This window comes from Bactrocera tryoni, chromosome 4 (assembly GCF_016617805.1).
Source record: "Bactrocera tryoni isolate S06 chromosome 4, CSIRO_BtryS06_freeze2, whole genome shotgun sequence".
Taxonomy (NCBI): domain Eukaryota; kingdom Metazoa; phylum Arthropoda; class Insecta; order Diptera; family Tephritidae; genus Bactrocera; species Bactrocera tryoni.
The window spans coordinates 22,672,619-22,698,469 of NC_052502.1; the positions used below are offsets into that span (position 1 = coordinate 22,672,619).

General features: G+C 35.4%; 1 protein-coding gene and 1 long non-coding RNA gene across 6 annotated transcripts in view; one reads left to right on the top strand and one right to left on the bottom strand.

Annotated features, from left to right (window-relative positions):
* The window catches only part of LOC120775084, a 186,141-nt gene that overhangs the window by 26,680 nt on the left and 133,610 nt on the right, over positions 1–25,851 (bottom strand). The gene's annotated exons all lie outside the window — the stretch shown is intronic.
* Positions 6,893–25,851, top strand: part of LOC120775080 (mucin-5AC) — a 134,907-nt gene continuing 115,948 nt past the window's right edge. The window contains exons 1-2 of one of the 5 annotated variants that reach the window (XM_040105076.1): positions 6,893–6,967; positions 7,566–8,002. In XM_040105076.1, the coding sequence (XP_039961010.1) occupies positions 7,913–8,002 (90 nt within the window). In that variant the 5' untranslated portion in view covers positions 6,893–6,967; positions 7,566–7,912. Of the gene's footprint in view, positions 7,056–7,565; positions 8,003–25,851 lie in introns of all 5 variants that reach the window. The other 4 variants (XM_040105075.1, XM_040105074.1, XM_040105078.1 and 1 more) reach the window with 4 other exon arrangements.

The following is a 25,851-nucleotide window of genomic DNA, read 5'->3' on the forward strand; positions in this document are numbered from 1 at the left end:
TGAAAACAACAGCAAGAAAAAAGAAAAACATTTCAACTGCGGCATTGAATAAAAGATGGACCAGTAAAAATGGGAAACAAAATCGAAAAATAACGAAAAGTGGCTGCAGCCGTCGAATGCTGAGTAAATTGAGCTGAGCACATCATTTGTTAGACGCTTTCAGCTAAATACGAAACACAAAGACAAAAAAAACATATGGAAAAAAGAATAAAAAACAAGCGCTAGAATAAGTATAGATGGTTGACCTAGATGATGCAGCTATTTGCGTAATGCTTCACCGAAGCCAAAAAGTGATTGCAATCGATAGCACGAACATATTCTATACATCTAATAAAAGTTTAAGTAGCTCGTTGAGTACTATCTATTACTGCATAAAATTCCTTTATTAGCTTTCCTTTTAGATAGAAGTAAAATTTACTTCTATTCTTGCTGTACATTCACAAAAAATAACTGTTTAGAATATATACAAATTTATTAAGTTGTAGATTGAGGTTTTTTTTAAGTAAGTGGGAAAAGTAAGCTCTAAGAGTATAAAAAACCTTCACTCCGTTGGAAAGATCAGGTGGAGAAGGACCTGGCTAATACTGAAATCGCCAATTGGCACCAAACAGCAAAAAGAAGAAATGTTTGGCGCGTTGTTGTAAACTGGGCTATAATCGCGTAAGAAGAAGACGTCAGGAAAGTGCGTTCAGTTTTATAAATGATTTAGCTGGTGAGAAAGTTGTATCTCAAAGTTCTCTAAAGTCGTAGATTTTAATAAATCAAAACATTAATTAAAGCACATTTCTCTTAAAGAATACCAATACTTCAATATAATGAATCAAGTCAATTCAAGAGAGCATCTAGATAATATATATAATAAGAATAAATAATATAAACGAGGAAAGCTGATGCTAACTAAATTAAAAATTTTCCGCTAAAACTCAAATGGATTTTCAACTACCGCCATTAAATTTTAATTCCATTTTAACATTATGCTGTTTTTATTTTTGCCATCACCTTCACTTGTTCTACGAGCTGTATTTACTTAATTGCACTAAAATCGTCTTAATAGTACGACGTGATGGTGATACACCACGTATACGTAACATTAAATTACCTTCACTTAAGGGGCTATACCAGAGTGACACTTTCAAAAAAAAAAAAAAATTGTATTTGCTATTTCGATAGCTTACATTTTTATAAATATCTGTGAAATCGGGAAGGTCGTATCTTGAATAGTTGTTGGATGGCAGCGTTCTAAAGATCGACCGCTCGGAGGTGCAAACATATAGTATATAAGTGAAACTTTAAACGCGTTTTTCTCGAAATGACATTTTTCAAAATTGCTGGCGTCCTAACTCAATGAGAAATTGACCGATTGACTTCAAATTAAAACTGAGTATTTTTGAGTACATTTACCATATAATGACCTACGATCTTTTTGATTGGTTGAAAAATGTCAATTTGGCATTAAAACAACGATAATTTTTTAACTAAAAAAACAATTTTTTTTCAAAATTACGCCATTTTGTTAATTATTGATATTGATTAAAGATCGTAAGTCATTGTATAAGAAATATCTTTAAGTTTAATAAACTTTTCAAATTTGTTTGTTTCAGCAACTCATTCGGCCGGAATCATGCCAGCAGTTGGGGCACTTTTTTTTTGGCACCTCCGAAGACAGCCCATAACTTCGTTATTTTTCTACATTTTTGTATAAAAATCTTAAAATATGGTTGAAGATATTTTCTCTTATAAAAATTCACGAAAATCTCCTAATTTTTCATGCGTCACCCTGGTATAGCCCCTTAAGGGGTGTACGGTTTCTTTTTCCGTGAATATGTGCTGCAAATCTGATATAAGAGAACTCTATCTGACATTGGTCATTAAATGTCTTAATAAATATTCAAAGTATCTCGGGTCTAATGTGGCACTTAAGGGTAGAAAGTGGTGTCATCTCCTGATTGAAATTTCATCGCAAAATTAATAATAAGCCAAGTATATTGAACGGTTTGGTGAACATATGTTGACTGCACTTTGCAAACAAATAAGTATACAAACCATCTTCTGAAATAATAACTGATATCCAGTAAATAATAACACATAAAAAGTGTTTCTCTTTGCTCAAAAATATTTGCACAAAGTTAAAAATGGTTGTCAATATAACTATTCGGTTCAACATTCCTTTATAAAAGTAAGGAAATTCTAAAACCAATCATTAAATCAATTCTTTTGTATCATATGCCATTGATCAGGCGCCATAGGCGCAATAAAGGAATAACCGGCACTAGAGGCATAAGAGGTTGCCGCTTGACTGAAGTTCGCAAGAAAACAGAAGTCAATATTAAATCAATATAGAAGATCGGCTCGATCGAATTAATTATTGCAAACATCATCTGGTAAGGTACTCGTATAAAGACCATATCCTTCAATGCTTTGGGACGACGGAACATTTTTGAGGCTCTATGCAACAGTAAAGAGTAATCAATCACATAAATATATGGCAAAATTCTGGTTCAGGTGCATTTTATTAAAAAAAAAATTATTTAACATTTCAGCCATGAGCTTGTTAATGTCCAAGAAAAAACCCGAAATATTACATCAAAACATTATTGAAAAGCCGACTAGAAATCATAAAAATTTTTCGTTTAATAAAATAGAATTTATTACCGAAATATGTAAAGTTAAACGAAATATTCTCGCTTAGTCAGAACATTAAAGGGCCGTCGTTATGCAAGATAGATTAATATCGCTGAAAAAGCTAAAGGCTATTAAATTAAACTATCAAGTTTGGCAAGTGTTGCGAAGATTGAAAGAAGTTCCGGCATAAGTTCATAATATCGCATGGGGACTAATCTGAAGAAGACAACATAATGTAGACGAATGTGTAAATAAAAAAAAAGTAATAAAGGGCTAAGTTCGGGTGCAACCGAACATTTTATACTCTTGCAACTTACAAGAATTAACGCCTGGGACATACATTAAGATGTCAAACGTATGTACATATGCTATTTATAACTCATACACCGACACATTTGGCATAAAGTTTGACAAAAAACGAAGATCATTATACTTAGTCTATGGAAGTTGTAGTAGTATCGACCCGATTCAACCCGAACACAGAAAGGATCCTGTCTGATTTTAAGTAAATATCTAACACATTATCCGATATTTTCGGATCGTATCCCGTGATATTAATTGCTTCTTGATTTGTCTACTGGTAAATGAAAAAATCAAGTGGTATTTAAATATGTTTTATATATAATATTTTGCCCATTTTCACACTGTGACATAGGCATATGATAAGAATACTACGTACAAAGTTTAGACGAAATCGGTCAGTCAGGTATATGATTTCACCAAAAAATAAGCGATACCTCTCTTATTGTTCAATTTTCACACCGGCTCCCATAAAGCTCTCCCATACCATCTCGGAAGTAAAATTTAATGTCTCTAAAGTATTTAGTTTTTGATTTTTGTAGTTTTTAACAGTACCGTAATATTTGGGAGTGAGCGGAGTTATATTTATTATTTATATATTAACAATATCTCGAATATTGTTTGGTTGCTAGTTTGGTATTAGTTCATTTTTGTAGCGTCATTCGCCAGATTGGTTGCATGGTCGTCGTCGTAATCATAAACCCTTGTCACCAGTAATCATGCATTAGATGCATGTAGTATGCTCATCATCATGTCAAGCATCTCTTTTGCGAGCTCTGCTCGACGTCGTTTATGAAAATAAGACTTAGGTCTCTTGCTATGAGTGTTACATTGCCAATATGAGTGGCGTCGTACTATGCGATATGTTCGGAACATCAGCCATCTCAAGACGCTTTTCAAGTGTTGTTTTTTGAATTTTATCAGAAATTAATGACGACTCGCTTGAGATTCAATTTCTGCAGAGAAAATTTTAGCATCATTATCAAACATCTGCTTAACACACACCAAAAGAACAAACATCACACAAGCATTAACATTTTACTAATTTACCTGTTAGAAAAAAATATTTTAAATGAACCAGTCCGGGTCAAATTTGATCTTGTGTCTATCTCAATTGGTTTAAGCTTCCAGCATAAATGATTATAATCTGTGGAACATATATACATGCATCAATGGATCTCCATCGACTGAAGTTAAAAGTATACCGAAATATTCCGTCTGTATGTAATAAAATATTATGTATTCTAAGGTCCCCCATTGAGTTTCGCATTTGGAAAATTTTGGAAAAATTTATGAACCAGTCTAACTCTTTTAATTGCATCACAAGTTAACACAATCAAGAACTGAGCATGTCCACCTTTTCTTTGACTCAACTAAACCAATCATTAAGCTAAACTCAATTAGCCAAGACTAGTATGAATATTTGCCTCAATAACTCTTTTCTAACCAATCTGTTTCTTTTTTAACAGGCTCCGCTCTAAGCGTTTCAATACAGGTGTCTTTAACACAAAATGAGCTTTCATTTCTCTGTGTTCCTTCATTTATATTTCACATGTTTTTCAGAAACATACTGGCTTTAGCAGCTAGCTTACTGACTAAGATATGCATACATGGGATCTTATGCATTTCATGAGATTGCTTTGAAGGCATTTCCCCGCTGTCCGTCCCGTCTGTGTGACAAAGGAAATGTGTTGAAAGAAATAAGCTCGAAGCTAGTGTCATTGCCGTTGACAGGACATTTCCAGTGAAGGCAACAAAAACAGAAACAGCAAGAGTATAAAAACCGAGCAGCTGACATGAGCCGAGCAAAAATGAAATTTCGCACTAATAAATGGCAAAGGGAGCACAAGCACGCACATATGAGCTCAGAACGTAGCAACCTGGCAATATGGCAGTCAAAGCAAGCAAAATTAAAAACGAAAATGAAAGATGCGTTGCTAGCGGCGAGCGGGTGGAAGCGAACGCCAGCATGATAACCGAAATTACAATTAGAAAAGTGTGTGAGTGCAACATGTGGACGCACACATTTTTGTTATTAAAGGAAAAGGATAATAAAAAGATTTGCAAAAAGCTAAAAAAACAGATAAAACTTATTTGGATTGAGAAAAACAGCTGAGCGTTGAGAAGATAGTGGCAAATGAAAAGCATACAACAAAAGCAATAACAACAAAAACTGATTTCGATTGCAACGAAGCTATAATACCCTTCACAAGTACAAAATTTTCTTACAGGAAATTGATTTTCATCGGTCATTCTGTATGGCAGCTATATAGTATGTTATAGTGATCCAATCTTAGCAGTTTCTTCGGAGATTTCACTATTGCCTTTAACCATAATCCATGCCTCTGAATGTATTTCGTAAATTGGAAATAACTTTCCATACAAGTACTTGATACCGATGGTTATGTTTGTATGACAGCCGTAAGCTATAGTGAGCAGATATCGGCGATTCCAACAATTTCTTATACAGACAGATGGACATCTTTTTATCGACTCAGCTCGTCAAGATGATTATAGTTATGATATATTGGGTAGTCGAAAAACTCTTTTCATATTTCGAACACATTGTGTCAATGAAATTTGTGAAGTTTTATCGCTAAGGAACTTAATAATCATCATCAAACGATCTTGAACCATTTAAAAAAGGCTGGTTACAAAAAGAAGCTCCATGTTTGGGTACCACATGAATTGGCTGCGAAAAATTTGGACCGAATTAACATCTGCGTTTCTTTGCTGAAGCGAAATGAAATCGAACCATTTCTGAAGCGAGTGGTAACAGGAGACGAAAATTGGATCAAATACGACAATAATGTGCGAAAAAGATCATGGTCCAACCGTGGTGAAGCTCAACAAATGGTCACAAAGCCAGGATTGATGCCTCGAAAGGTTATACTGAGTATTTGGTGGGATTAGAAAGGAATCATCCACTATGAGCTGCTGCAGCCTGGTCGAACAATTGATTTTACATTTTACTGTCCCCAACTGATACGATTGAAGCAAGCAATCGGGAAAGACGGCCAGAACTGATCAACAGAAAGAGTTTCGTCTTCCATCAGGACAACACTAGACCACACGCATCTTTGGTGACGCGGCAAAAACTGCGAGGGCTTGGCTGGGAAGTTTTGATGCATTCACCATATAGCCCTGACCTTGCACCACCGGACTACTATTTGTTTCGGTCACTGCAGAACTCTTTAAATGGAGTAAAGTTGGCTTCATGAGAAGCCTGTGAAAATTACTTGTCGCAGGTGTTCGCCGAGAAACCAGAAAAGTTTTACACTGATGGAATAATGTGTCGAGTGGAAAAATGGCAGAAAGTGGTCGACTAAATTGGTACATAATTGGTTCATTAACGTTCATTATAAATATAAGAAATAAATAAAAAAGAAATAAGTTGAAGTTTGAATAGAAATACGAAAAGACTTTTTCGACTACTCAATATAACATATTAAATATGTATATGTTTTTTGCTAGGATCTCCGATTTTTCTTTCACCGGTATGACAAACGTCATCGGAAACTTAATATACCTTGTACAGGGTATAAAGAGTGCCAAAAGCAATAAATGTAAGAAACACACACACCCACCCACACATAACCAGAAAGGAAGGAACAAAGTGCAGTTAAGCACGAAAAGCCGTACAAAAACAAATATGCAACACGCGAAAAATTAACACAAAAACTAAGCACCACAAAAACACGAACGAAGAAAGTCAGTATGCAAGGGAATGTGCGATGAAAAAAGCGGAGTAGAATTTGTCAAGTTGACAGCAGCCGAATGGCCTTGAGAGAGGCCTGAAGTTGAGAGCGCTCGCTTGGCACGAGCGACGCACACTTCGTGCGCTGAATTCGCCGTGAAGCACAGTTTTCGGCACGAATTCGCCGCCAACGTCGACGTACGAAAGGATACGCGGCTTATTGGGTTTTTAAAGTAGCGTCGCCATGTCTGGCACGGCAGAATCAAACGGGCAGCGAACGCGTGCGGTAGCCAATTCGAGCCAACGACTCGATTATCGTTTTGAGTCTAACAGAGACAGAGTTTCTGTGTACGTGGGTGTATGTGCGTGCTTTGAAGCGCACGGTTTCACAAGTGTACTGGAGGCGATTTGCGCCGTCGAAAATGTAAATATTAAAGTAACGCTAGTGACATAATAAAGAAATAAATGAATAAATACTGTGTTGTGTGCCGGCGGCGCTCTCTGCCATTCTGCGATTGCTTAGACAGCCGTGTGCTATTTACCGTTTCTTTAGCCAGCCAATCAACCAGTGTAGCAGACAGACAGTCGGTCGTCAGTCGACAAAAGCGCACTTTCCGCTTCAACACGCGCTGAAACGCTTGAGACCCGCGGCGCTTTTTCGCACAAGTGTTTTTTTTTTTGCATTTAAATGCATGTGTATGTGTTTGTCGCTGCTTGTTAAGCCTAAGCGTCCTCGCTGCAGTGTTTTTCCTGTGCAAGGCACTTTGACTTATTGCTCGCGCTGCATGCCGACACACACATGCACGCATACGAATGCATAAATAAATAGGAAAAGCGCTTTAGACAGTTACGCTCGGCATACAGCCCGCGCGCGTTTGTTTGTGTGCGTATGTGTGTGTGTGTCACGTGTGTTTATTATTTATTTATTTATGCATGTTTTTTACAGCAACAGTCAAAACAACAACAACATTAACTAGTGCGAACACAAAGTGTTACGTTCTATATTTATTAAACAACAACAACAACAATTGTAACACTAGCAGCAGAAGCCAGTTGAATTTGTGCCAAATTTTATTCAGTGTGTGTTTACAGTTCAACGTGCGTGTGTGTTGGTGCTTTTATTTTACCAGCTCGCAGTCGCACACACAAACGAACAAACAAATACATACAGAGAGTAACACAGATTTCTTGTGTGCTTTGTCATAGTGAAATTGCAGCTGCCGCTTGTTTGCTTGCTTTTTGTCTACAAGTTTTTGTTGCTGCCAAAGTCACCGTTATAAAATAGTGCACAAAATGTCACTGCAGAGCGTCGCATCGTTGCAGTTTTGGTTAGTCATCCTTTTGGGGTTAAGCCACTTTGGCACGCGTACCGAGGCACGTGCGGTGAGTACAAATATTTTTTGGCAATTTTTAAAATTTCGGAGCAAAAGTTTTATTAGAAAATAGAATATGAGAAATAGTTACCGTTGTTTAATGCGTATACGCTTGTGTTATTTTGGGTGAATAAATTAAGTTTAATAACTATTTCGAAAAGAGATGTGTGATTTGCATTTATATGGGCTTGTTGATATGTGAGTGATACATTTAACAAAAGTGAATAAATAAATTTAATAGAAGTAGTTTCGTAAAAGAAAACTTTAAACATACACAATATTTAAAACAAAAATTTATTAAGCCATCTAGACTTAAGAGGTTTCAAAAATTTATTTTTTGAAAAAATCTGTTTATTTTGTTTTGGTGTAAATAATGTTGTTTAACACTTGCAAATACTTTTCGAAATTATTGTATCCACATATCTGAAAAATAAACAGAAACATTTTTGAAGAAAAAAGTTATATACTCTTCGAGTTATACACGTGATCGGCTCTGATTCCGTACTGCTCTGTGGTGGAAATCTTAGAAACAAAAATACTCTATTTTCAATGTCTGATAAATACATAAAAGAAACTGTTTGCAAAAAAGCATAATTTATTATTTGACAACACTCTAGAAATGTGTTGAGCAATTTGAGTTTATGTCATGAAACTAAAAATTAAATGAACAAGATGGAGGCAGGTCGAACATAACACTTGTACCGGTTTCATCTTCGAATCGTCAAGCAAATTGCTGTTAAAACTTTCGATAAACACATTTTAATATTAATAAAGGTTGCTCAGACATTGTAAGAAAAAGGCACACGGAAATTGTAATTAGTATTGCGTTGCGATTTTTGCGATGGGTAAAAGTATCGAACAAAGAACTTGTCTCGAATTTTGTATTTCTAACAAACTTCTGTATGGTAAATCATTGCAAATGTTGGAAAAAGCTAACGGTGATTCAGTCTTATCAAAAACACAAGCTTCCGAGTGGTACAAAGCCTTCAAAAGCAGTCGAGAGATCGTTGAAGACAGGCCTCTTCAACTGATGAAATATCAAAAAAGTTAAGGATTATTGAAGCACCATTTAAAATCGTCAGGCAAGCGTTAGAGAGATGGCAAGAGAGCCCGACATCTCTCGCGAGTCCTGTTTGAATGATTTTGGTTGATATTTTGGGCATGCGACGCGTACTGCTCGACTCGTCGCAATAAAGTTGAATTCTTTTCAAAAGGAGTACTGCAATCAGGTCCCTTTGCTTTTGAAACGCAACGATTACCATCGATCAACCACCGTATTCACCAGATTTGGCTCCGTGTCGTTTATTCTTGATTTCTAAACTGAAAATGCCGCTCCGCGGAACCCGTTTTCAATATACTGAAGAGATAAAACAAATTTCAGTGAAGGAGTTGAAGTCTATGTCAAAAAGAGCTTATGAAAAGGCGACAAAATAAACATTGATGAATAATTAAATAATTTGCGTCTTATTTTCAATTTCCGGGTACTTTTTTCTCACATTGTATGTATACAATTTTTTTTAGTACCTTTTGGATGATAACTCAAGTCACAGCAGTTGCTTGAAAAAGGACATTCTTTATACATTATCGACCACTTTCAAGTCACTGAGTAAAATAAATCCACCAAATCTGACTGGTTTAAAACATACGACCTTCTTTTATAAATTTAACACATTGGTTAAACGGAAGGCTTCCGATTCCAGCGATATCTTTGAATTTATGTTTAGAAACTTACTTTTATAACCCTTACGAAAAACCTCTAGCCTTATCGTCGTTACCAATATCTCCGCTAAATTCTAAACCTCAATATTATTTTTTATAGCTTTAGTAAGATAATACGAATTTTCGTAAGTCGTATTAAATATATTAATTTTTTCTTAAAAAAACAAAAATTTTCAAAAAAATTTTAGAGTAAAACTCATCAGAAAATGTTAGTGTTATTATTCCTATTTAAACCACAATCACACGCGAATTAAAGGAGCTGCTCCAAATTAGAACTAGAAATAGCTTTTATTTTTAGTTCAGCTTCCATTTCAAACTTTCATTTCTACCATGTGCCAACGTTTGGACGAATTAATAATAATTTAATAATTTTTCTAAGACAAAGTTTTGAACATCCACCCAAAAGGATAGTTTAGATTTTTACTTTTAGTAATGGCTGAAAAAATAAGAAACTATAAATTTACTTTTTAAAATTCCTTAATGGAAACCTAAGTATTTATCTACTGACGTAAGATTTATTTATATTGCCGTCTTTACCATAATAGAGAACATTTTCTTCAAAATTTGCAGTTTAAAGTACATCTAATAGTCTTTTTATATTTGAATAAAGTCGAAGAGTCGTTAATTTGTCAATTTTGACTCAAGTTGAAAGAATAATTAGATATCGATAATCTTCTATAAAATTGTTAAGAATTAGTAGTAAGCATTAAAACAATGTAATACCCAACAAATTTAGTTAACATTTTTAAATATGAGTAGTTGAAAGCGAGTACTGAACATAGCAAATTGGTTCGACTTCTATTTGGAATATATGTAACTCAATTTGTTTATTAGTCAAGAAATGATTTGGGTCACTGTTTTCATGTACCGCTTTTACTTCAAAAATCCGCTAATACAAATATGATTCGGTATCTATTTCTAAGAACTATTTTTAAATTTCAAAAATGTACTGTGAATTTCTGTATTCTCCATTCCAGTTCTTTTCAATCTGTCACATGTATTATACCTTTCCACTCTCGTCAACGCTGCGCTTTACTAACATACCTCTGTTCGCAGCACAAAAAAAATTGGAATTTTTGTCACGTGCTCAAAGTTCGTTATTCGCAAGTCATCTCATTGTCTGCTCTATTTACTTTTCTATGTTCACTGGCCTGGTTGACGTTTTCAAATACCTTTTTACCGTTCAAAAACATTACAAACTCAGCGTGCAAAGTGAAAGCGGATATGTGAAGATTGCTGCTAAAACTACTACATTTTTCCCATCTACATTTTATTTGCACATTACAAGTCTATATGCGTCACTAAAAAATCTATCAAGAATAAACATTTTTAAGATTCTATGTGTAATAAATATATATTTTATAAAATAAAACACAAAAAGGTCGCGTCATTATATGCCAGTCATGTTTGAATTCGTTGCATACTTTGCTGCGCTCCAGCCCTCGGCTTGTTTAACGCTCATTAGTATGCTAGTCAGTCGTTTGGTTTGATCTATTTGCCATCATAGCCAATGCACAGAACATTAATAGTACTGTTCACAGTAATTTTATATATCACAAAAACTTGAACACCCATACTTTGCTATATTTTCCTCCTTTTACAGTCACAATCAAATACAAGTAAAAGCTGTAAATATTTATAAAAGTGTAATTCGTAAACGCTTTTACAATTTACAAGTGGCATTCGTTACGCTAAATGATTCATTCATTCTAACTTTCAAGCTCCCATACAGTCACAACAACATGCCCCAATTTATTCTTCATTTATTTTGCAATAAAATTGCCATTTATTCATTCTCGCTTCCACACAGTGCCTCGTCCTCCTCCTCTTATCAACAGTTTAGATTCAGCTCTATTCGGTACTCCACCTTGACCGACCATTACTTTCACTTTTAATGCCTTTCAAGTTTCAATAAGCATTGTATGAACACATTGTAGCTGAATGCTGCCTATTCACACATAGATTTGTTCAAGTTACACAGTCATAACCATCTGTCAAGCGCCATTAAACTCAAAACTGTCAAATGTCAAGCAGCGCAACAGCAGCGTTGCTTTTGGGCGAGAATGTTTTGCAAACAAAAAGAAGCATTAGTGCTTTAGGCAACAGCATTTATGCGTTGGTTGGCTGAAGCTATTGAAAGGAAATTGCTTGGCTAGGTGCAGGGGAATGTGACAACTAGAAAGATTCTGTGAGTCAAAGCACAGTGGGTTGAAAGATGATTAATAGAAAAATTCTTTGAAGGATATAAGAAACGAATGCAATCTTAACAACTAAGACTAAATAAAATATTTCTCAGCGAATGGTATGTGTCTTAGCTATATGTAAGGAAAATAATTTTAGCAGAGTCACACACCTACAAAATTAATATTTGAGTAATTTTAAGAGTGTTAAAATTTTTGAGTCAGAAAACATCCGCAAACAAAATATGGACCTTAATGGACAATCAACGTATTCATAAGTCGTTGTGTGCTCTTAAATGATATATGATAACATACATTTTATATAGAGTTTTAAAGTAAATTCTTAACTTGCCCAGTATACCAAAAATGACGTGTAATGAACAATATTTATTGGAGAAAATACAACATTGAATAATGTAAATAATTGGGAACTGTTTTTAAAGAATTGGATAACCTCACATATATTTGAGATATTTATACCCTGAACAGTTTATATTAAGTTTGTCACGAAGTTTGTAACACCCAGAAATGAACAGTATGTTGAGCTGAGTCGACTTAGCCATGTCCGTCTGTCTGTCTGTCTGTATATATGCGAACTAGTCTCTCAGTTTTTAAGATATCGCTTTGAAATTTTGCAAACGTCATTTTCTCTTCGAAAAGCTGCTCATTTGTCGGAACTGCCGATATCGGACCTGTATAACATATAGCTGCCATACAAACTGAACGATCGGAATCAAATGCTTGCATGGGAAACTTCCTCACTTGAGGATATATCTTCATGAAATTTGGTATTAGTTATTGTTCACAGAAATAATGTAATATCGGAAGAAATTGTTCAGATCGGCTGACTATAGCATATAGCTGCCATACAAACTGAACGATCGGAATCAAGTTCTTGTATGGAAAACTTTTGCATTTGACAAGATATATTCACGAAATTTGGTATGGATTATTTTCTAAGGCAACAACGTAATATCCGAAGAAATTGTTCAGATCGGTTGACTATAGCATATAGCTTCCATACAAACTGGACACATAGTTACTAAAAGAAATGCACCTGTGAAGGGTATATTAGCATCGGTGCAGTCGAAGTTAACGTTTTTTCTTGTTTTATTTTATAAGAGGATCTTGTAGTCCTGAGACCCAATTTTCGAGTGTTTGTCGGCAATTGGTACAAAATTAATTGATATTTCCATTTTTTGTTTTCTTATCGCTTGCTATGTATATTTCAAGAGAACACTAAATTAAATTAAGACACCGAAACAAAAATTCATAAAGTTATGCTTATTTTAAGTAGAAAGAGTAGGCCGCGGACTTCCTTTCACGATTTCTACCTTGGTGGCTAATTGGAACAAAAGCATTGACACATTCTTCACTAGTACAAATATCGTTATCGTATGAGTAAAACAACTGACATGTTTTCTTTTTCTCTTTATTAAATAGCGAAATTTCAAAAATAAAGATCGATTGGAATTATTAATTTTTTAGCTTTCTCGAAATTTTTTGAAAACATTAAAAATTTAAAATTTCAGTTTTTGGTGATACAAATGTAGGTATGATAGACAGATATATATATATGCAAAGAACTTTCATGCCAAAGATCAAGTTAAACGCCTGATTAGGTATTATAATATCGTAACGACCGCATCGAATACAGTAGCTTAGGGAAAAAGCGCGTTTAAATTTGATGTTAATACCAAACCGGTCGAGTTGAAAACTTTGAGAATAGTTTGAATTTTGAAAAATATTGTGAAGGCAATATTTTAGCATATCAAAGCTATTTATATATGACATTCGAGTTTTAAAATTTCTACGCTAAAATACCCCCTTAAGCATTAAAGTGCTGACTAATTATATAGAGACCAAAGTGAACTCTTCAATACATAAAAGAAACCCCAGTAAACGTCCAATGGTTTTAAATTGATAAAAGAGGAGCGCTGTTTGTAACAAAAGTGGCCAAATCAAGAACTATTTCTGAGCATAAATTTTATTTTATTATCAAAATTCCTCGACAGTTCATTTTATATAATACAGATGATGGAAAAAAGGCTTGATTGAGACCAATTGATTTGAGAAATTCTACAATTTTTGCCACTTTTTTATAAAGACATTGATTCAAGTACCTTATATTTGGTTGCATTATTATTTTTATTGGGTATCATTATTGCTTGTTTGTGTTTTTACGAAAATTTGAATATTACTCAGCTAATAGAGGGGGTGTGATATTGGGGTAAATGACTTCAGCAAATCCAAGATCAACAAAATCGCTTTGTGAATTAACACTTGAAAACCTAATTGTTAAAGCTAAGCTCTTCTCTATTTTTTATATTGCGATAGCCTAGGCTATCATATTTACTCTATACATATATTTATAACCTGTACTAGTCTTCCATCAAATACGGAGTACCTAGAAAGAAATGTCGGAGATACTATAAAATGTATATGTGACCTGGTCTACGGAAAGGGAGCTTAGGTGTCAAAAAATCAATTTTCACTTTTTAGTTGATTCGGATGGAAGATGAGATGCTTTTTCTGTTTCCCAGAAAACTAGTTTTCACACGTTAGCTCCATTTTCGTAGACCAGGTCACATATATAAATTGTGTCAGTATATACGCGAAGTTTTTGAGTGCTTTTGAAATTTTGTACATGCCTTTTTCTCCCAAAAAAGCTGCTTATTTGTGGGAATCGCCGTTATCAGACCACTATAGGATACGACTGCCATGTAAACTGATCGATGAAACTCAAACCCATATATGGAAAAACTTTTTTTATTAAACAAGGTATTACCATAAAATTTGGCTAAGGATATTATCCGAAGGAACGCTACAATCTCTAAGCAAAATGTTCAGATCAGTTAAATATAACTCAAACTTTTGTATGGAAAATTTTTTTTATGAAATAGCTTCACGAAATTTGACATACATTATTAGCAAAGATAAAGAAACATTAGCGGAATAAAAATATATGCCACTAGTTGTTCAAGTTGAATTAAGATAAAGGTATTTTTATACCCTTTTATGCTATAAAAAAAGCAATTGAAGTCCAAAGTTTTTTATGTAAAGTTTTTATTAATTTACTTCATAAACTAACACACTATTGAAAAAGTACATCGAAAACTCAAGCAAAACACCAACACCATCACAACTACACAAAAGCCTACCGGAAACGTTAGCGTTATTAAAACAACCAAAAAAAAACCGCTTCGCATTTCATTCACCTTTCGCCGTCATTATTTTGAAGGGGGCTTCGACATATACCACGTGCGTTGGTTTGCCGTCGCCGGGACAGCGGCGAATCACAGTTGACGCTTTCGGTTAGCCGTCATTTGTTGGCATTCTCTTCGCCGAAAACGCAGCACGCATACAAATGTCGGAGGCAGGCAACACATGCTTATATGTGTGAGTATATAAATACATGTATGTGCATGTGTATGAACTCCCACCGCGGCGGCAGAGATTTTTACCGCTTTGCGTGTAGGCGATTTGTTTGAACGTCGAAAATTACGTGTTTTGCATGCGTAACGAAACGAAAGGGTCCAAAAAGGACACGCCATCAAGTATATAAGGCAGCAATAAAACATAAATGTAGCGAAACAAATATTAAAGCAAAAGTAAACAAACAATAAGCGGCTAACAAGCGCCTATCTTGTAGCCAACTCGCGTGTTTATGCGACTCAACTCGTCGAAAGCAAACAAACAGTTCGCTGTGCCACTTACTGTGTGTGCCGGGGCTCATAATCCACACGCTTACACTGTTTACTCACAAGCAAAGCGTTATATGTGTGTGCCTGTGTTTGAGGGGGGGGAAATAAATAATTTCGCAAAATTTACTACGGAAATAAATCCAAAATTTCGTTGCTTTCGAGCCCTTTGCGGCTGCAACGCGGTAGTAACTCCCCATCGCCTCACCAATTTATTTTCAAATTTCATTTGCTTAAGTGCCACCAACAGTTGGCTGCGGGAAGTTAGTTTGCTTTGTTGCTCAGTATCTTACACATTCATATATATTTGTAAATTGTATATATGTATATGCAACAGATTTTTCGGTTGACTTGTTGTTTTGTCACCCAAATTTCATATTACTGCATACAGCTCAAACAAACTTTGAATTTTCACTTATTATACCCAGTACGAGATCTATTAAGTTTGCCACAAAGTGTGTAACATCCAGAAGAAAATGTCGGATATATTATTAATAATGGATTTAAATAATCAGCTTGAGGATGTCGGTTGATTTCACCATGTCCGTTCTGTGCTCTGTGTGTCCGCCTGAATATATGCAAACAATTTTCTCAGGTTTTGAGATATCGATCTGAAATTTTGTACACATCATTTTCTTTTCAAGAAGCTGTTTATTTGTCGAACTCATCGATATCAGACGATTATAGCATATAGCCGCAATACAAACTTGGCGAGCGGAATCAAGAGCTTGTATGGAAAACTTTTTCATTTAACGAGATATCTGTACGAAATTTGGTATAGAAAAGTGCTGAAAATAATGATATTATCTCCAAAGAAATTATTGAGATCGGATCAATATAGACTATAGCTGCCATACAAACTGTATGATAAAAATCAAGCTCTTGTATGGTAAACTTTTTTTTTTCTCGAGATGGATTCACGAAATTTTGTACATAATATTTTTCAAAGCAACGCCACAACCTACAAAGAAATTATTCAGATCGGATCGCTATAGCATATAGCGCCATACAAACCGACCAATCAAAATGGAATTCTTGTATGAAAACTTTTTAATTTGTTCAGGGCATTATATTTTCTTTGTAACCAAGGTTAAAGTTTTCTCTTATTTGTTGTTGTTTCCGGTTATTTACAGTACTCTCAACTTTAACAACAACAAAAACGCAGCTGTCATTTATAATTCGTATATTTGTTGTTGTTAGTTTTGATTGCTATTTAATGTGCTTGTTGTTTTTGTTATAGTTGTTGTTGGCGACTTTTGACAAATGTACTCGCAATCGGTTACAGCGGTAACTGTGTCACCACGAATTACCCACACCGACTTCATTCATCCATCAACAGTTGTCGGTGGTTTTTGCAGCGCAAACAAATATTTTTCGTAGTAAATGTATGATTTTATGTGTGTATATAGGTCGCTAGGTATTCAGGTATATAGTAGCAACAAATTTGTTATTCTCCCCTGTCGTTGCCCTGGTTATAGTTGGCCGCGCTTGTTTGCCGAGCGAACTTAATTTTATTTATCGCTGCACTTATTTAATATGTTCGTGTTGTAATCTCATTAGATTACTTTTTTATGACGCCGCTCAAGTTTTTTTCATTATTATTTATTGTCATGTAGTCAACAGAGACTCGAAATAAACATGTTAAATGGAGTCATCAATCTTCGCTCAAACTGATTGGCAGCGAGTTTAGTATGGGCAATTTGCTTTAATTTATTCGAAATGTCAGAAAATGGCGACTAAAACACAAACAAATATTGGCAGGTGGAAACGGTGTCACTTATTTGCAGTCGTTTCATTACTTAAATCAAATTTGTGCCAGAAAATGTGCAAGTAATCAATAGTCGGAGAAAATATTTTGCTTTAAAACAGAAAACGGACTTTAGTTACTTGTTTAATTAGCAGAATCGTCAGTTATTTTGTGCTTATTTACCCGCATGTTACTCTAGTTCTAATAGTTTAGTGGCTCTTTCATAATTATATGACTTTACATATGTGTTTATATTAGAAATTCATTTATGATTTTCTTTCAGTGTTTAACACACTATTTACTAACCCTTAGTCTTTCAATTATAAGTTATTCCAGGTCTCCACTAATCACCTTTTACGATTTCTTCATAGTGTACCATAACAGAACTCGGTGCAATAAACTCCTACAAGATAAAAAAACTGACCAAGGTAATTCGACTTGCAGAATGTCCGTCCTACCTTGCAGCTAAGGTTGAGCTCGAGCCTGTCGACATCCAAAAAGCTAAGAAGTCACAGAAGTAGATTTCTTCTGTGAGAATGTTGCGAAAAATGGCGGGTCCTGCTTAATTGGATATAGTTTCTTAATTTTTGGAAAGATCTGCAATCTTCTAGTTTATGGTATCAGCAACATAACAAGCAATTACTAGAACATCAAGTCCAGAAAATTTGAAAAGGATGTATCACCTAACGCCCATGTTATTTTCATGGATTTAAAAGTATATCTTAAAATAGTCAGATTTTTTGTGAAGTTCTAAATTTTTCTAGCATAAGATTAAAATACAGAACAAGCAGTTTATAGTAAATGAGAAAATTTTTTATGGAAGCGTCAAAAGACCGTCATAAAATACATTATGGGAAAGTTGGTAGTTTTTTACAGCAGGGAACAAATGCTCTCAAGACTCGCTCTTACGAAATTATCTGTGCCACAACGAGTACATACTACGTCATCCACAGCCATGTGTAAAGCGAAGTAATCAAAAAAGGAAATTTATTGTACGGATATGTCGCGAAAAGTCTAGTACTTTAACTAACGAGCCTCTCTGCATCTTTGACGCTGGGATTCTGAGATTATCTCGAACTTTCGAAAAGTTCTAACACCATACCAGAACTACACACATACACACATAGATACTAAAGATAAAGAAATGAGAGATTAATAATCAAAACAAACAAAAAGAAGAGCTATCTGCGTCACGTTAGTTTAACAGCATTATTACAAAACTGAACATTGAACTATTTTTCGATATTATTAAGGGGTCAGTAGGGTAACCTTTTTCAAAAAAAAAATTTTTTTTTGCATTTAGAATTAATGTAGAAACCCACTTTACCATTGGAAGGTTTCGAAAAAGGCACAAAAATAATAATACCGTTCGACGTTCGGAAAGCTCGGAGTGCACACCTCAAACTTAAAACGCGTTTTTATCAAAACACAATTTTTTAAACTGGCTAACATGACTCCGGTCAAACTATTCAACCGATTTGCTTAATTTTTTTTTTAATGTTCACAAAATGCCTAGCTATGGTCCCTACTAGGTTTACAATTTTTTATAATTTATTGATAATGTTATGACAAAATTGATGTAAAACAAGTAAGGAAGGGCTAAGTTCGGGTGTCACCGAACATTTTATACTCTCACATGATAAAGTGATAATAATTTACATATTTTTTTATTTTGCTGTAAAATTAATTAGATTACATCAATTTGTGTACTTTGAGTATTGAATTGTATTTTCATTTCCTAATGTACATATATATTATACAGAGAAGGCATCAGATGGAATTCAAAATAGCGTTATACTGGAAGAAGGCGTGGTTGTGCACCGATTTCACCCATATTTCGTTCATGTCATCAGGGTGTTAAGAAAATATTATATACCGAATTTCATTGAAATCGGTTTAGTAGTTCCCGAGATATGGTTTTTGGTCCATAAGTGGGCGACGCCACGCCCATTTTCAATTTTTAAAAAAAGCCTGGGTGCAGCTTCCTTTTGCCATTTCTTCCGTAAAATTTCGTATTTCTGACGTTTTTTGTTAGTCGGTTAACGTACTTTTAGTGATTTTCAACATAACCTTTGTATGGGAGGTGGGCGTGGTTATTATCCGATTTCTTCCATTTTTGAACTGTATATGGAAATGCCTGAAGGAAACAACTCTATAGAGTTTGGTTGACATAGCTATAGTAGTTTCCGAGATATGTACAAAAAACTTAGTAGGGGGCGGGGCCACGCCCACTTTTCCAAAAAAATTGAGTCCAAATATGCCCCTCCTTAATGCGATCCTTTGTGCCAAATTTCACTTTAATATCTTTATTTATGGCTTAGTTATGACACTTTATAGGTTTTCGGTTTCCGCCATTTTGTGGGCGTGGCAGTGTGCCGATTTTGCCCATCTTCGAACTTAACCTTCTTATGGAGCCAAGAAATACGTGTACCAAGGTCAACAGATCGTTCAAGACATGCCTCGTTCTGGACAACCTTCGAAGAATATGGCGCTTGAAAGTCGTCAGGCAAGTGTTAGCGAGATGGCATCAGAGCGCGACATCGGTCACAACTCAATTCGAATGATTTTGGTAGATATTTTATGTATGAGACGCGTTCTTGCTCGACTCGTCCCTATAAAGCTGATTTTTTTTTTTCAAAAAAAGTACCCTAAACAGATTTCTTTGAAAATGCTTAATTGTGCGAATTCCGATCTCACATACAGGGAGAGCATTATAACTGCGGATGAGACAGGGGTTTATGAGTTTGACATGCAAATAAGTCAACAATCATCGGAATGGAAAGTAAAAACGAGCCAGAACGAAAAAAACCACGAAAAAGCCGCTCAAAGATCAAAGTGATGCTCATTGTTATTTTGGCTATTCGTGGATAGATGCATCATGTATTTTTTCCAAAGGGAAAGACTGTTAATAAGGAGTTCCATTTGGCCGTATTGAGGCGTTTATATGAGAACATCCGTCAAAAATGGTCGGAATTGTGGAATAACAGTTCATTGATTTTACACGATTGTGACCGAATTAAAAGCCAAAAACGCAATTCGATCAACCACCGTATTCAGCAGACTTTACCGTTGCTCTCCGTGTGATTTTTTCTTGTTCCCCAAACTGAAATTTCAGTCGATCGAGGAGATAAAACAAAATTCGCTAAAAGAGCTGAATGAAATCTCAAAAAGTGTTTATAAGAAGTGTTTCGCGGCTTTCACTGGTGGGGATTACTTTGAAGGCGACAAAATAAATATTGATGAATAATCAAATATTTTTATTTACAATTTCCGCGAATAATACAATGTGTAATAGATAAATTCCAACTAATTCCAAATAGGACTGATATTTGCTTAGAACTTTCATTATAAGCATACCATGAAATTTGTACCTTGAGAGCTTGAAGGAAGCTCTATAAAATATATAGTCGATTTAGTGGTGTTGTCCATCTGCCTGCCTGTATATACGGAACTCGTCCCTCAGATTTTTTCACACGTCCTTCGCTCTCCAGGACGCCACTCATTGAGCAGACCCCGATATCGGACCAGTATACCATACAGCTTCCATTCAAACTGAAACTCTTGTAAGAAATATTTTGTATTTGCGAAAGATATTACAATCTCGGTACAACCCAAATTAACGTTTTTCATGAGATGGCATTTCATTTTTGAGCAGAGACAAATCCTTTAGGGCCTCACATACTCCTCTTCTGAGGTATGGGTCAAATCCTCGTATGCAGTGAATGCCAACAGTTATCTCCCACATTACATTTTTTTTACCATTTTCACATAGTAACCACTAAAAGTTATAAACCAAAAGATATGTGTGTACATTTTCACATACATACACACACTCAGGCAAAGAAATGAAATATTTATGCAGTGTCCTCGCCACTTAAGCCGTCCAAAGCAACTGATGGCGTGCAACAGCACCATGAATGCAAATTATTAACGCTAAAATTGCTGTAAATTACATGTTGGCGCTAATTTGTTAAATTAAGAAATATTTGCCAAGCAAATGCAAGCTGAGGCGACCAGAGCTGTGCCACATGCCACACAAGCGTCAACGGTTAAAAATGTTGCACGACCGCATAGGAGCGAGTAGAAGTAATAAAAAACTTTAAATACACACGATTTTGTACTTTTATGAGTGTAGTTGTTGGTGGTAACGAGACTTTCAGCCGGCGCCACCACATGTCGTTCACAATGCGGTAAACAATGTGGCGGCAAATACTCACATATATACCTATATAATGCATAAAGTGTGTGTGTAGTGCATTACAATGCACTTTTCGACGCGCCAACAGGCAGAGGCAGAGGAAAATGCCACACACACACTTTCACAATATACAAACACATTTATATGTATATATACATATATGCATACTACAGTAAGAAGGCCAACGCTTGTTGCAAGCAAAGCGCGTTCGTGCGGAAATTCCGAAATGTCGGCGCGCTCAGCGAAATTAGAGCAACGGCAATGTCGCGTTCTGCTTTTCTTTCATTCTCGCTGCGCTCTTTAGTTATTTTTGTTTGCAGCGGAAATGCTATTTTGCATGCACATGTATTTGCATTAATACCTACATATAAACATACATACACATGTATATAATCATAAGTATATAAAAAATGTCTAAATGTGTAACAACCTAGTAACGAAGCCGCCAACAACAAGCGCAAGCACATAAATGCGACTTAACCAACTCATTGCGGCGCGTTGTCCTTCGTTGTCAAAGCCTCCCACCCAACGTCTCTTCGTGTGCTGACAAGGCTTAGTATTTGCCCACTGACACACTTTGGCAAATTGCATTCAGCGAAAGTTGGGAAACAAAATGCCGTGCGGCAAGTGGGGTGCAGTGTGTAAAGGGAACGTTGCAGGCGAACGCGAGAACGCAGAAAGCTGAAGAGTGGTCTTAATGGCTTAACACAGCGCACGTGCAGCGGACTACTCGCAATTTGTGGCAATGACATGTTGCATAAAATATTTCATAATATATCTCAGCGCATTACTGTCAGTATTAGCTGAAAAGAGGCGATAAAATGAATACAGACGAAGGAGCAATGACCGACAGCGGGTGGTGGTAGTCAAGGCTAACGACGATGGCTTTCGTAGGGAAGGCATTCAATAAAAGTTGTGAGGGTGCAATTTTAGTTCATTAAAATATTTATGGATTGTATGAGTGGTGGAATTGGATGTTACGTTTCCTTTCATAAACAATAATTTTTTCAATGAGCTAAATTATTATGATATTATCTCAATATATTATATTGTAACACAGAATTTTGGAATTAAATTGTATTTATATATATAATATTATATATATAATATATATAATGCTATATATTATATATATAATATAATATAATACATAACGGTTATATGTATAACCTAAAACTAATCAAGATAGATATGGGGATACATATATATAAATGATAAGGATGACGAGACGAGTTGAAATCCGGGTGACTGCATATCTGTTCGTCTTTGTGCCCGGCCGTCCGTCTATGCTAGCTGTAACTTGATTAAAATTTGAGATATCTGAGTAAAACATAATAAATGTGTTCCTTTCCAAAAAGTAAGAATGAGTAGGATGAGTCTAATCGGATCACCGCCACGCCCACACAAACTTTTTAAACAAAAACCTACATACATAGCTCCAAATGCCACAAAGCTACAATAACCAATCTCAAATACTATAACAACTTCTGCCGACAGTGTTAAAACCACTGAAACCGGATGATAACCCCACCCACTCTTCACATATAAGGGCACTATTAAAAACCACTAAAATCGTTAAAACAATATTTAATTACGCCAGAGACATTAAATTGTGTAAACATTAATGGTCTGAGAGGGCTTTAAAGGATCAAGATTGCATAACGGGCGTGGCATCGCCCACTTTGAGGTCAAATCAGACCAAATTCGGGACATAATATTAACTTCACACTCCCATATTACAGTGCGAAATTTAGCGCAATCGAAATAAAATCACGCCTACTCCTCTTATAACAGAATTTTCAATTCCGTTTTATAGTTTCATTTTCCAGTAAACAAATCGAGAATCATATAATATAACGGTGTAAAATTTCGCACTAGAAATTCCCGTTGAGTATCCCACTTAATGACCAAAAATTGTCGGAATCCAAACCAAACGTTTTAAGCCCCTAGGTACCAAATATGTAGACCAAAGCATCTATAGTTGACTGCGTACCAAAAATATCGGTAAATGTATAAGATATACAATTGAAATTCAGACAGAATTCTTTCTTGATAATACTTATCTCGGTGTATCGAAAATGGTTTGCCTCGGGTTATTACTTTCCTGATCCCGCACAGAGCTAATATAAAAATTTTCGAACTTCAGGGTGATTTTGGTAGGGTTTTTCAATAAGCTTAAAAAAAAAGTAAACCGATAGGTCCATTACTGTACCAGGCCTGTGATGACGTTGTGCTGAAAAGATGTTAGCCTACATCCCTACAATATCAAACCGACGCAAGAACTGAATCCGCTTGACCACCAGAATCGTCGTATGTTCGTGAATCGGGAATCGGAATTTTCATCGAAAAATCATCTTCAGCGATGAGGCTCATTTCTGTCTGAATGACTTTGTCAATAAGCAAAATATGCATTCTTGGTCAGGCAGCATTCCACACGTACTTCATGAGCCACCATTGCAAACCGAAAAAAGTGCGGTTTGGTGCAGTTTATGGGCTGGCGGGTTCATTGAGCCGTACTTCTTCCGTAAAACCGGCGCGTTACTGTAAATGGGAATCGCTACCGCCCAATAAAAACCGAATAATTTTGGCCCGCATTGGATGAGAAACCATTTTTGTAGTACTCAATATGTAAGATATGTTGATAAAGTTGAGAGAGCGTGCTTTTCTAATAATTGTGCACCTCTGTGCTTGGAATAAATAAAATAGGCTAAAAACTTTCCCTATACACCATATAGCTAAGAAGCCTTATGTGCCTGGAAGTATTACTTCGACTCCTTGCAAGTTGCAAGTTTATGAAATATGCGTTCATACCCGAACTTCCTTACTTGTTAACTTATTATTCAAAAAGCAGATGCAAAAAGAAGGGGCGCGATAAATACGAAGTTGAAGTGTTTCGGGAAGTCTACTTTATAGCGAACATCAGTATTTAAGTAGTAAAAAACGCTCAGTGAAGCTTGTGAAGTCCTGTAAAAATTGCATCATGCGAGGTGTCTCTATAATATCAAAAAAGTTATAAAATAGTGCTTAAAAATAACCATGTTTTCATTATAGAGATAACAGAGGATTCAACATCTTCTATAGATTGCCTCAACACGTTTTGGTTAATGTTTTCGGTATGAAGCATGCCAATGTTAAACTCGTACCAAAAGCCCTGATTATTTTGCAAAAATAATGTCGAGCAGAAGTCGCTAAAAGGACTGCTTGACAATGAAAAAACACAAAATTTGCTGAAGTCAGTGAAGACCATCCCAGGCGATACTTATAACAAGAGTAGGAAAAATTTGATTCAGCGTTAGCATGGTAGTGTTAGCTCAAAGGAGTCCAATTTTGTGAAATTATGGTGATGCATAATTTTCTAAGATCTTGCTTGAAGACACCTAAAAGCAACTGCATAATTCTAAAGAGATTTTGAATGTGTTTATATGGAAGCTATATGCTATAGTAATCCGATCTGAACAAAATTTTCGGAAATTACATTATTACCACCACGTCAAATGCGAAAGTTTTCCATACAAGCCCTTGATTTCGATCAATCAGTTTGCATGGCAGCTATATGCTATAGTTAACAGATCTGAAGAATTTCTTCGGAGATTACATTGTTGCTTTAGAAAATAATCTGTACCAAATTTCGTGAATTTATCTTGTCAAATGCAAAAGTTTTCCATACAAGAACTATTTTCCGATTGTTCGGTTTGTATGGCAGCTATATACTATAGTGAGCCGATCTGAACAATTTCTTCGGAGATTACATTGTTGACCTCAAAACTAACCTATGCCAACTTTTGTGCAGAAACATTGTCAAATGTGAAGGCTTTCCATACAAGAACTTGATTCCAATCGTTCAGTTTGTATGACAGCTATATGTTATAGTGGTCCGATATAGACAGTTCCGACAAATGAGCAGCTTCTTGAAAAGAAAATGACGTTTGCAAAATTTCAAAACCATACTCCGTATATATACATACAGACGGACGGACCGACAGACAGATAGACGGGCATGGCTAAATCGACTCAGCTCAACATACTGATCATTTATATATATACTTTACAGGATCTCCGACGCTTCCTTCTGGGTGTTACAAACTTCGTGACAAACTTAATATACCCTGTTCAGGGTGTAAAAAGATACTTCTTGATAAAAAGAACAATTATTAAACTTAGAATAAAAACAATTGAAAAAGGAAAGAATGTAAATAATTTCATTAAAGTTTTCACTTTCCATCTAACCTCAAACTGATTTGATTCAATAGGTTATAACAGCAGTCATACTAAAGTCAACATCTTAGCTAACACTAGCTTCTAATTTGGTGCCAC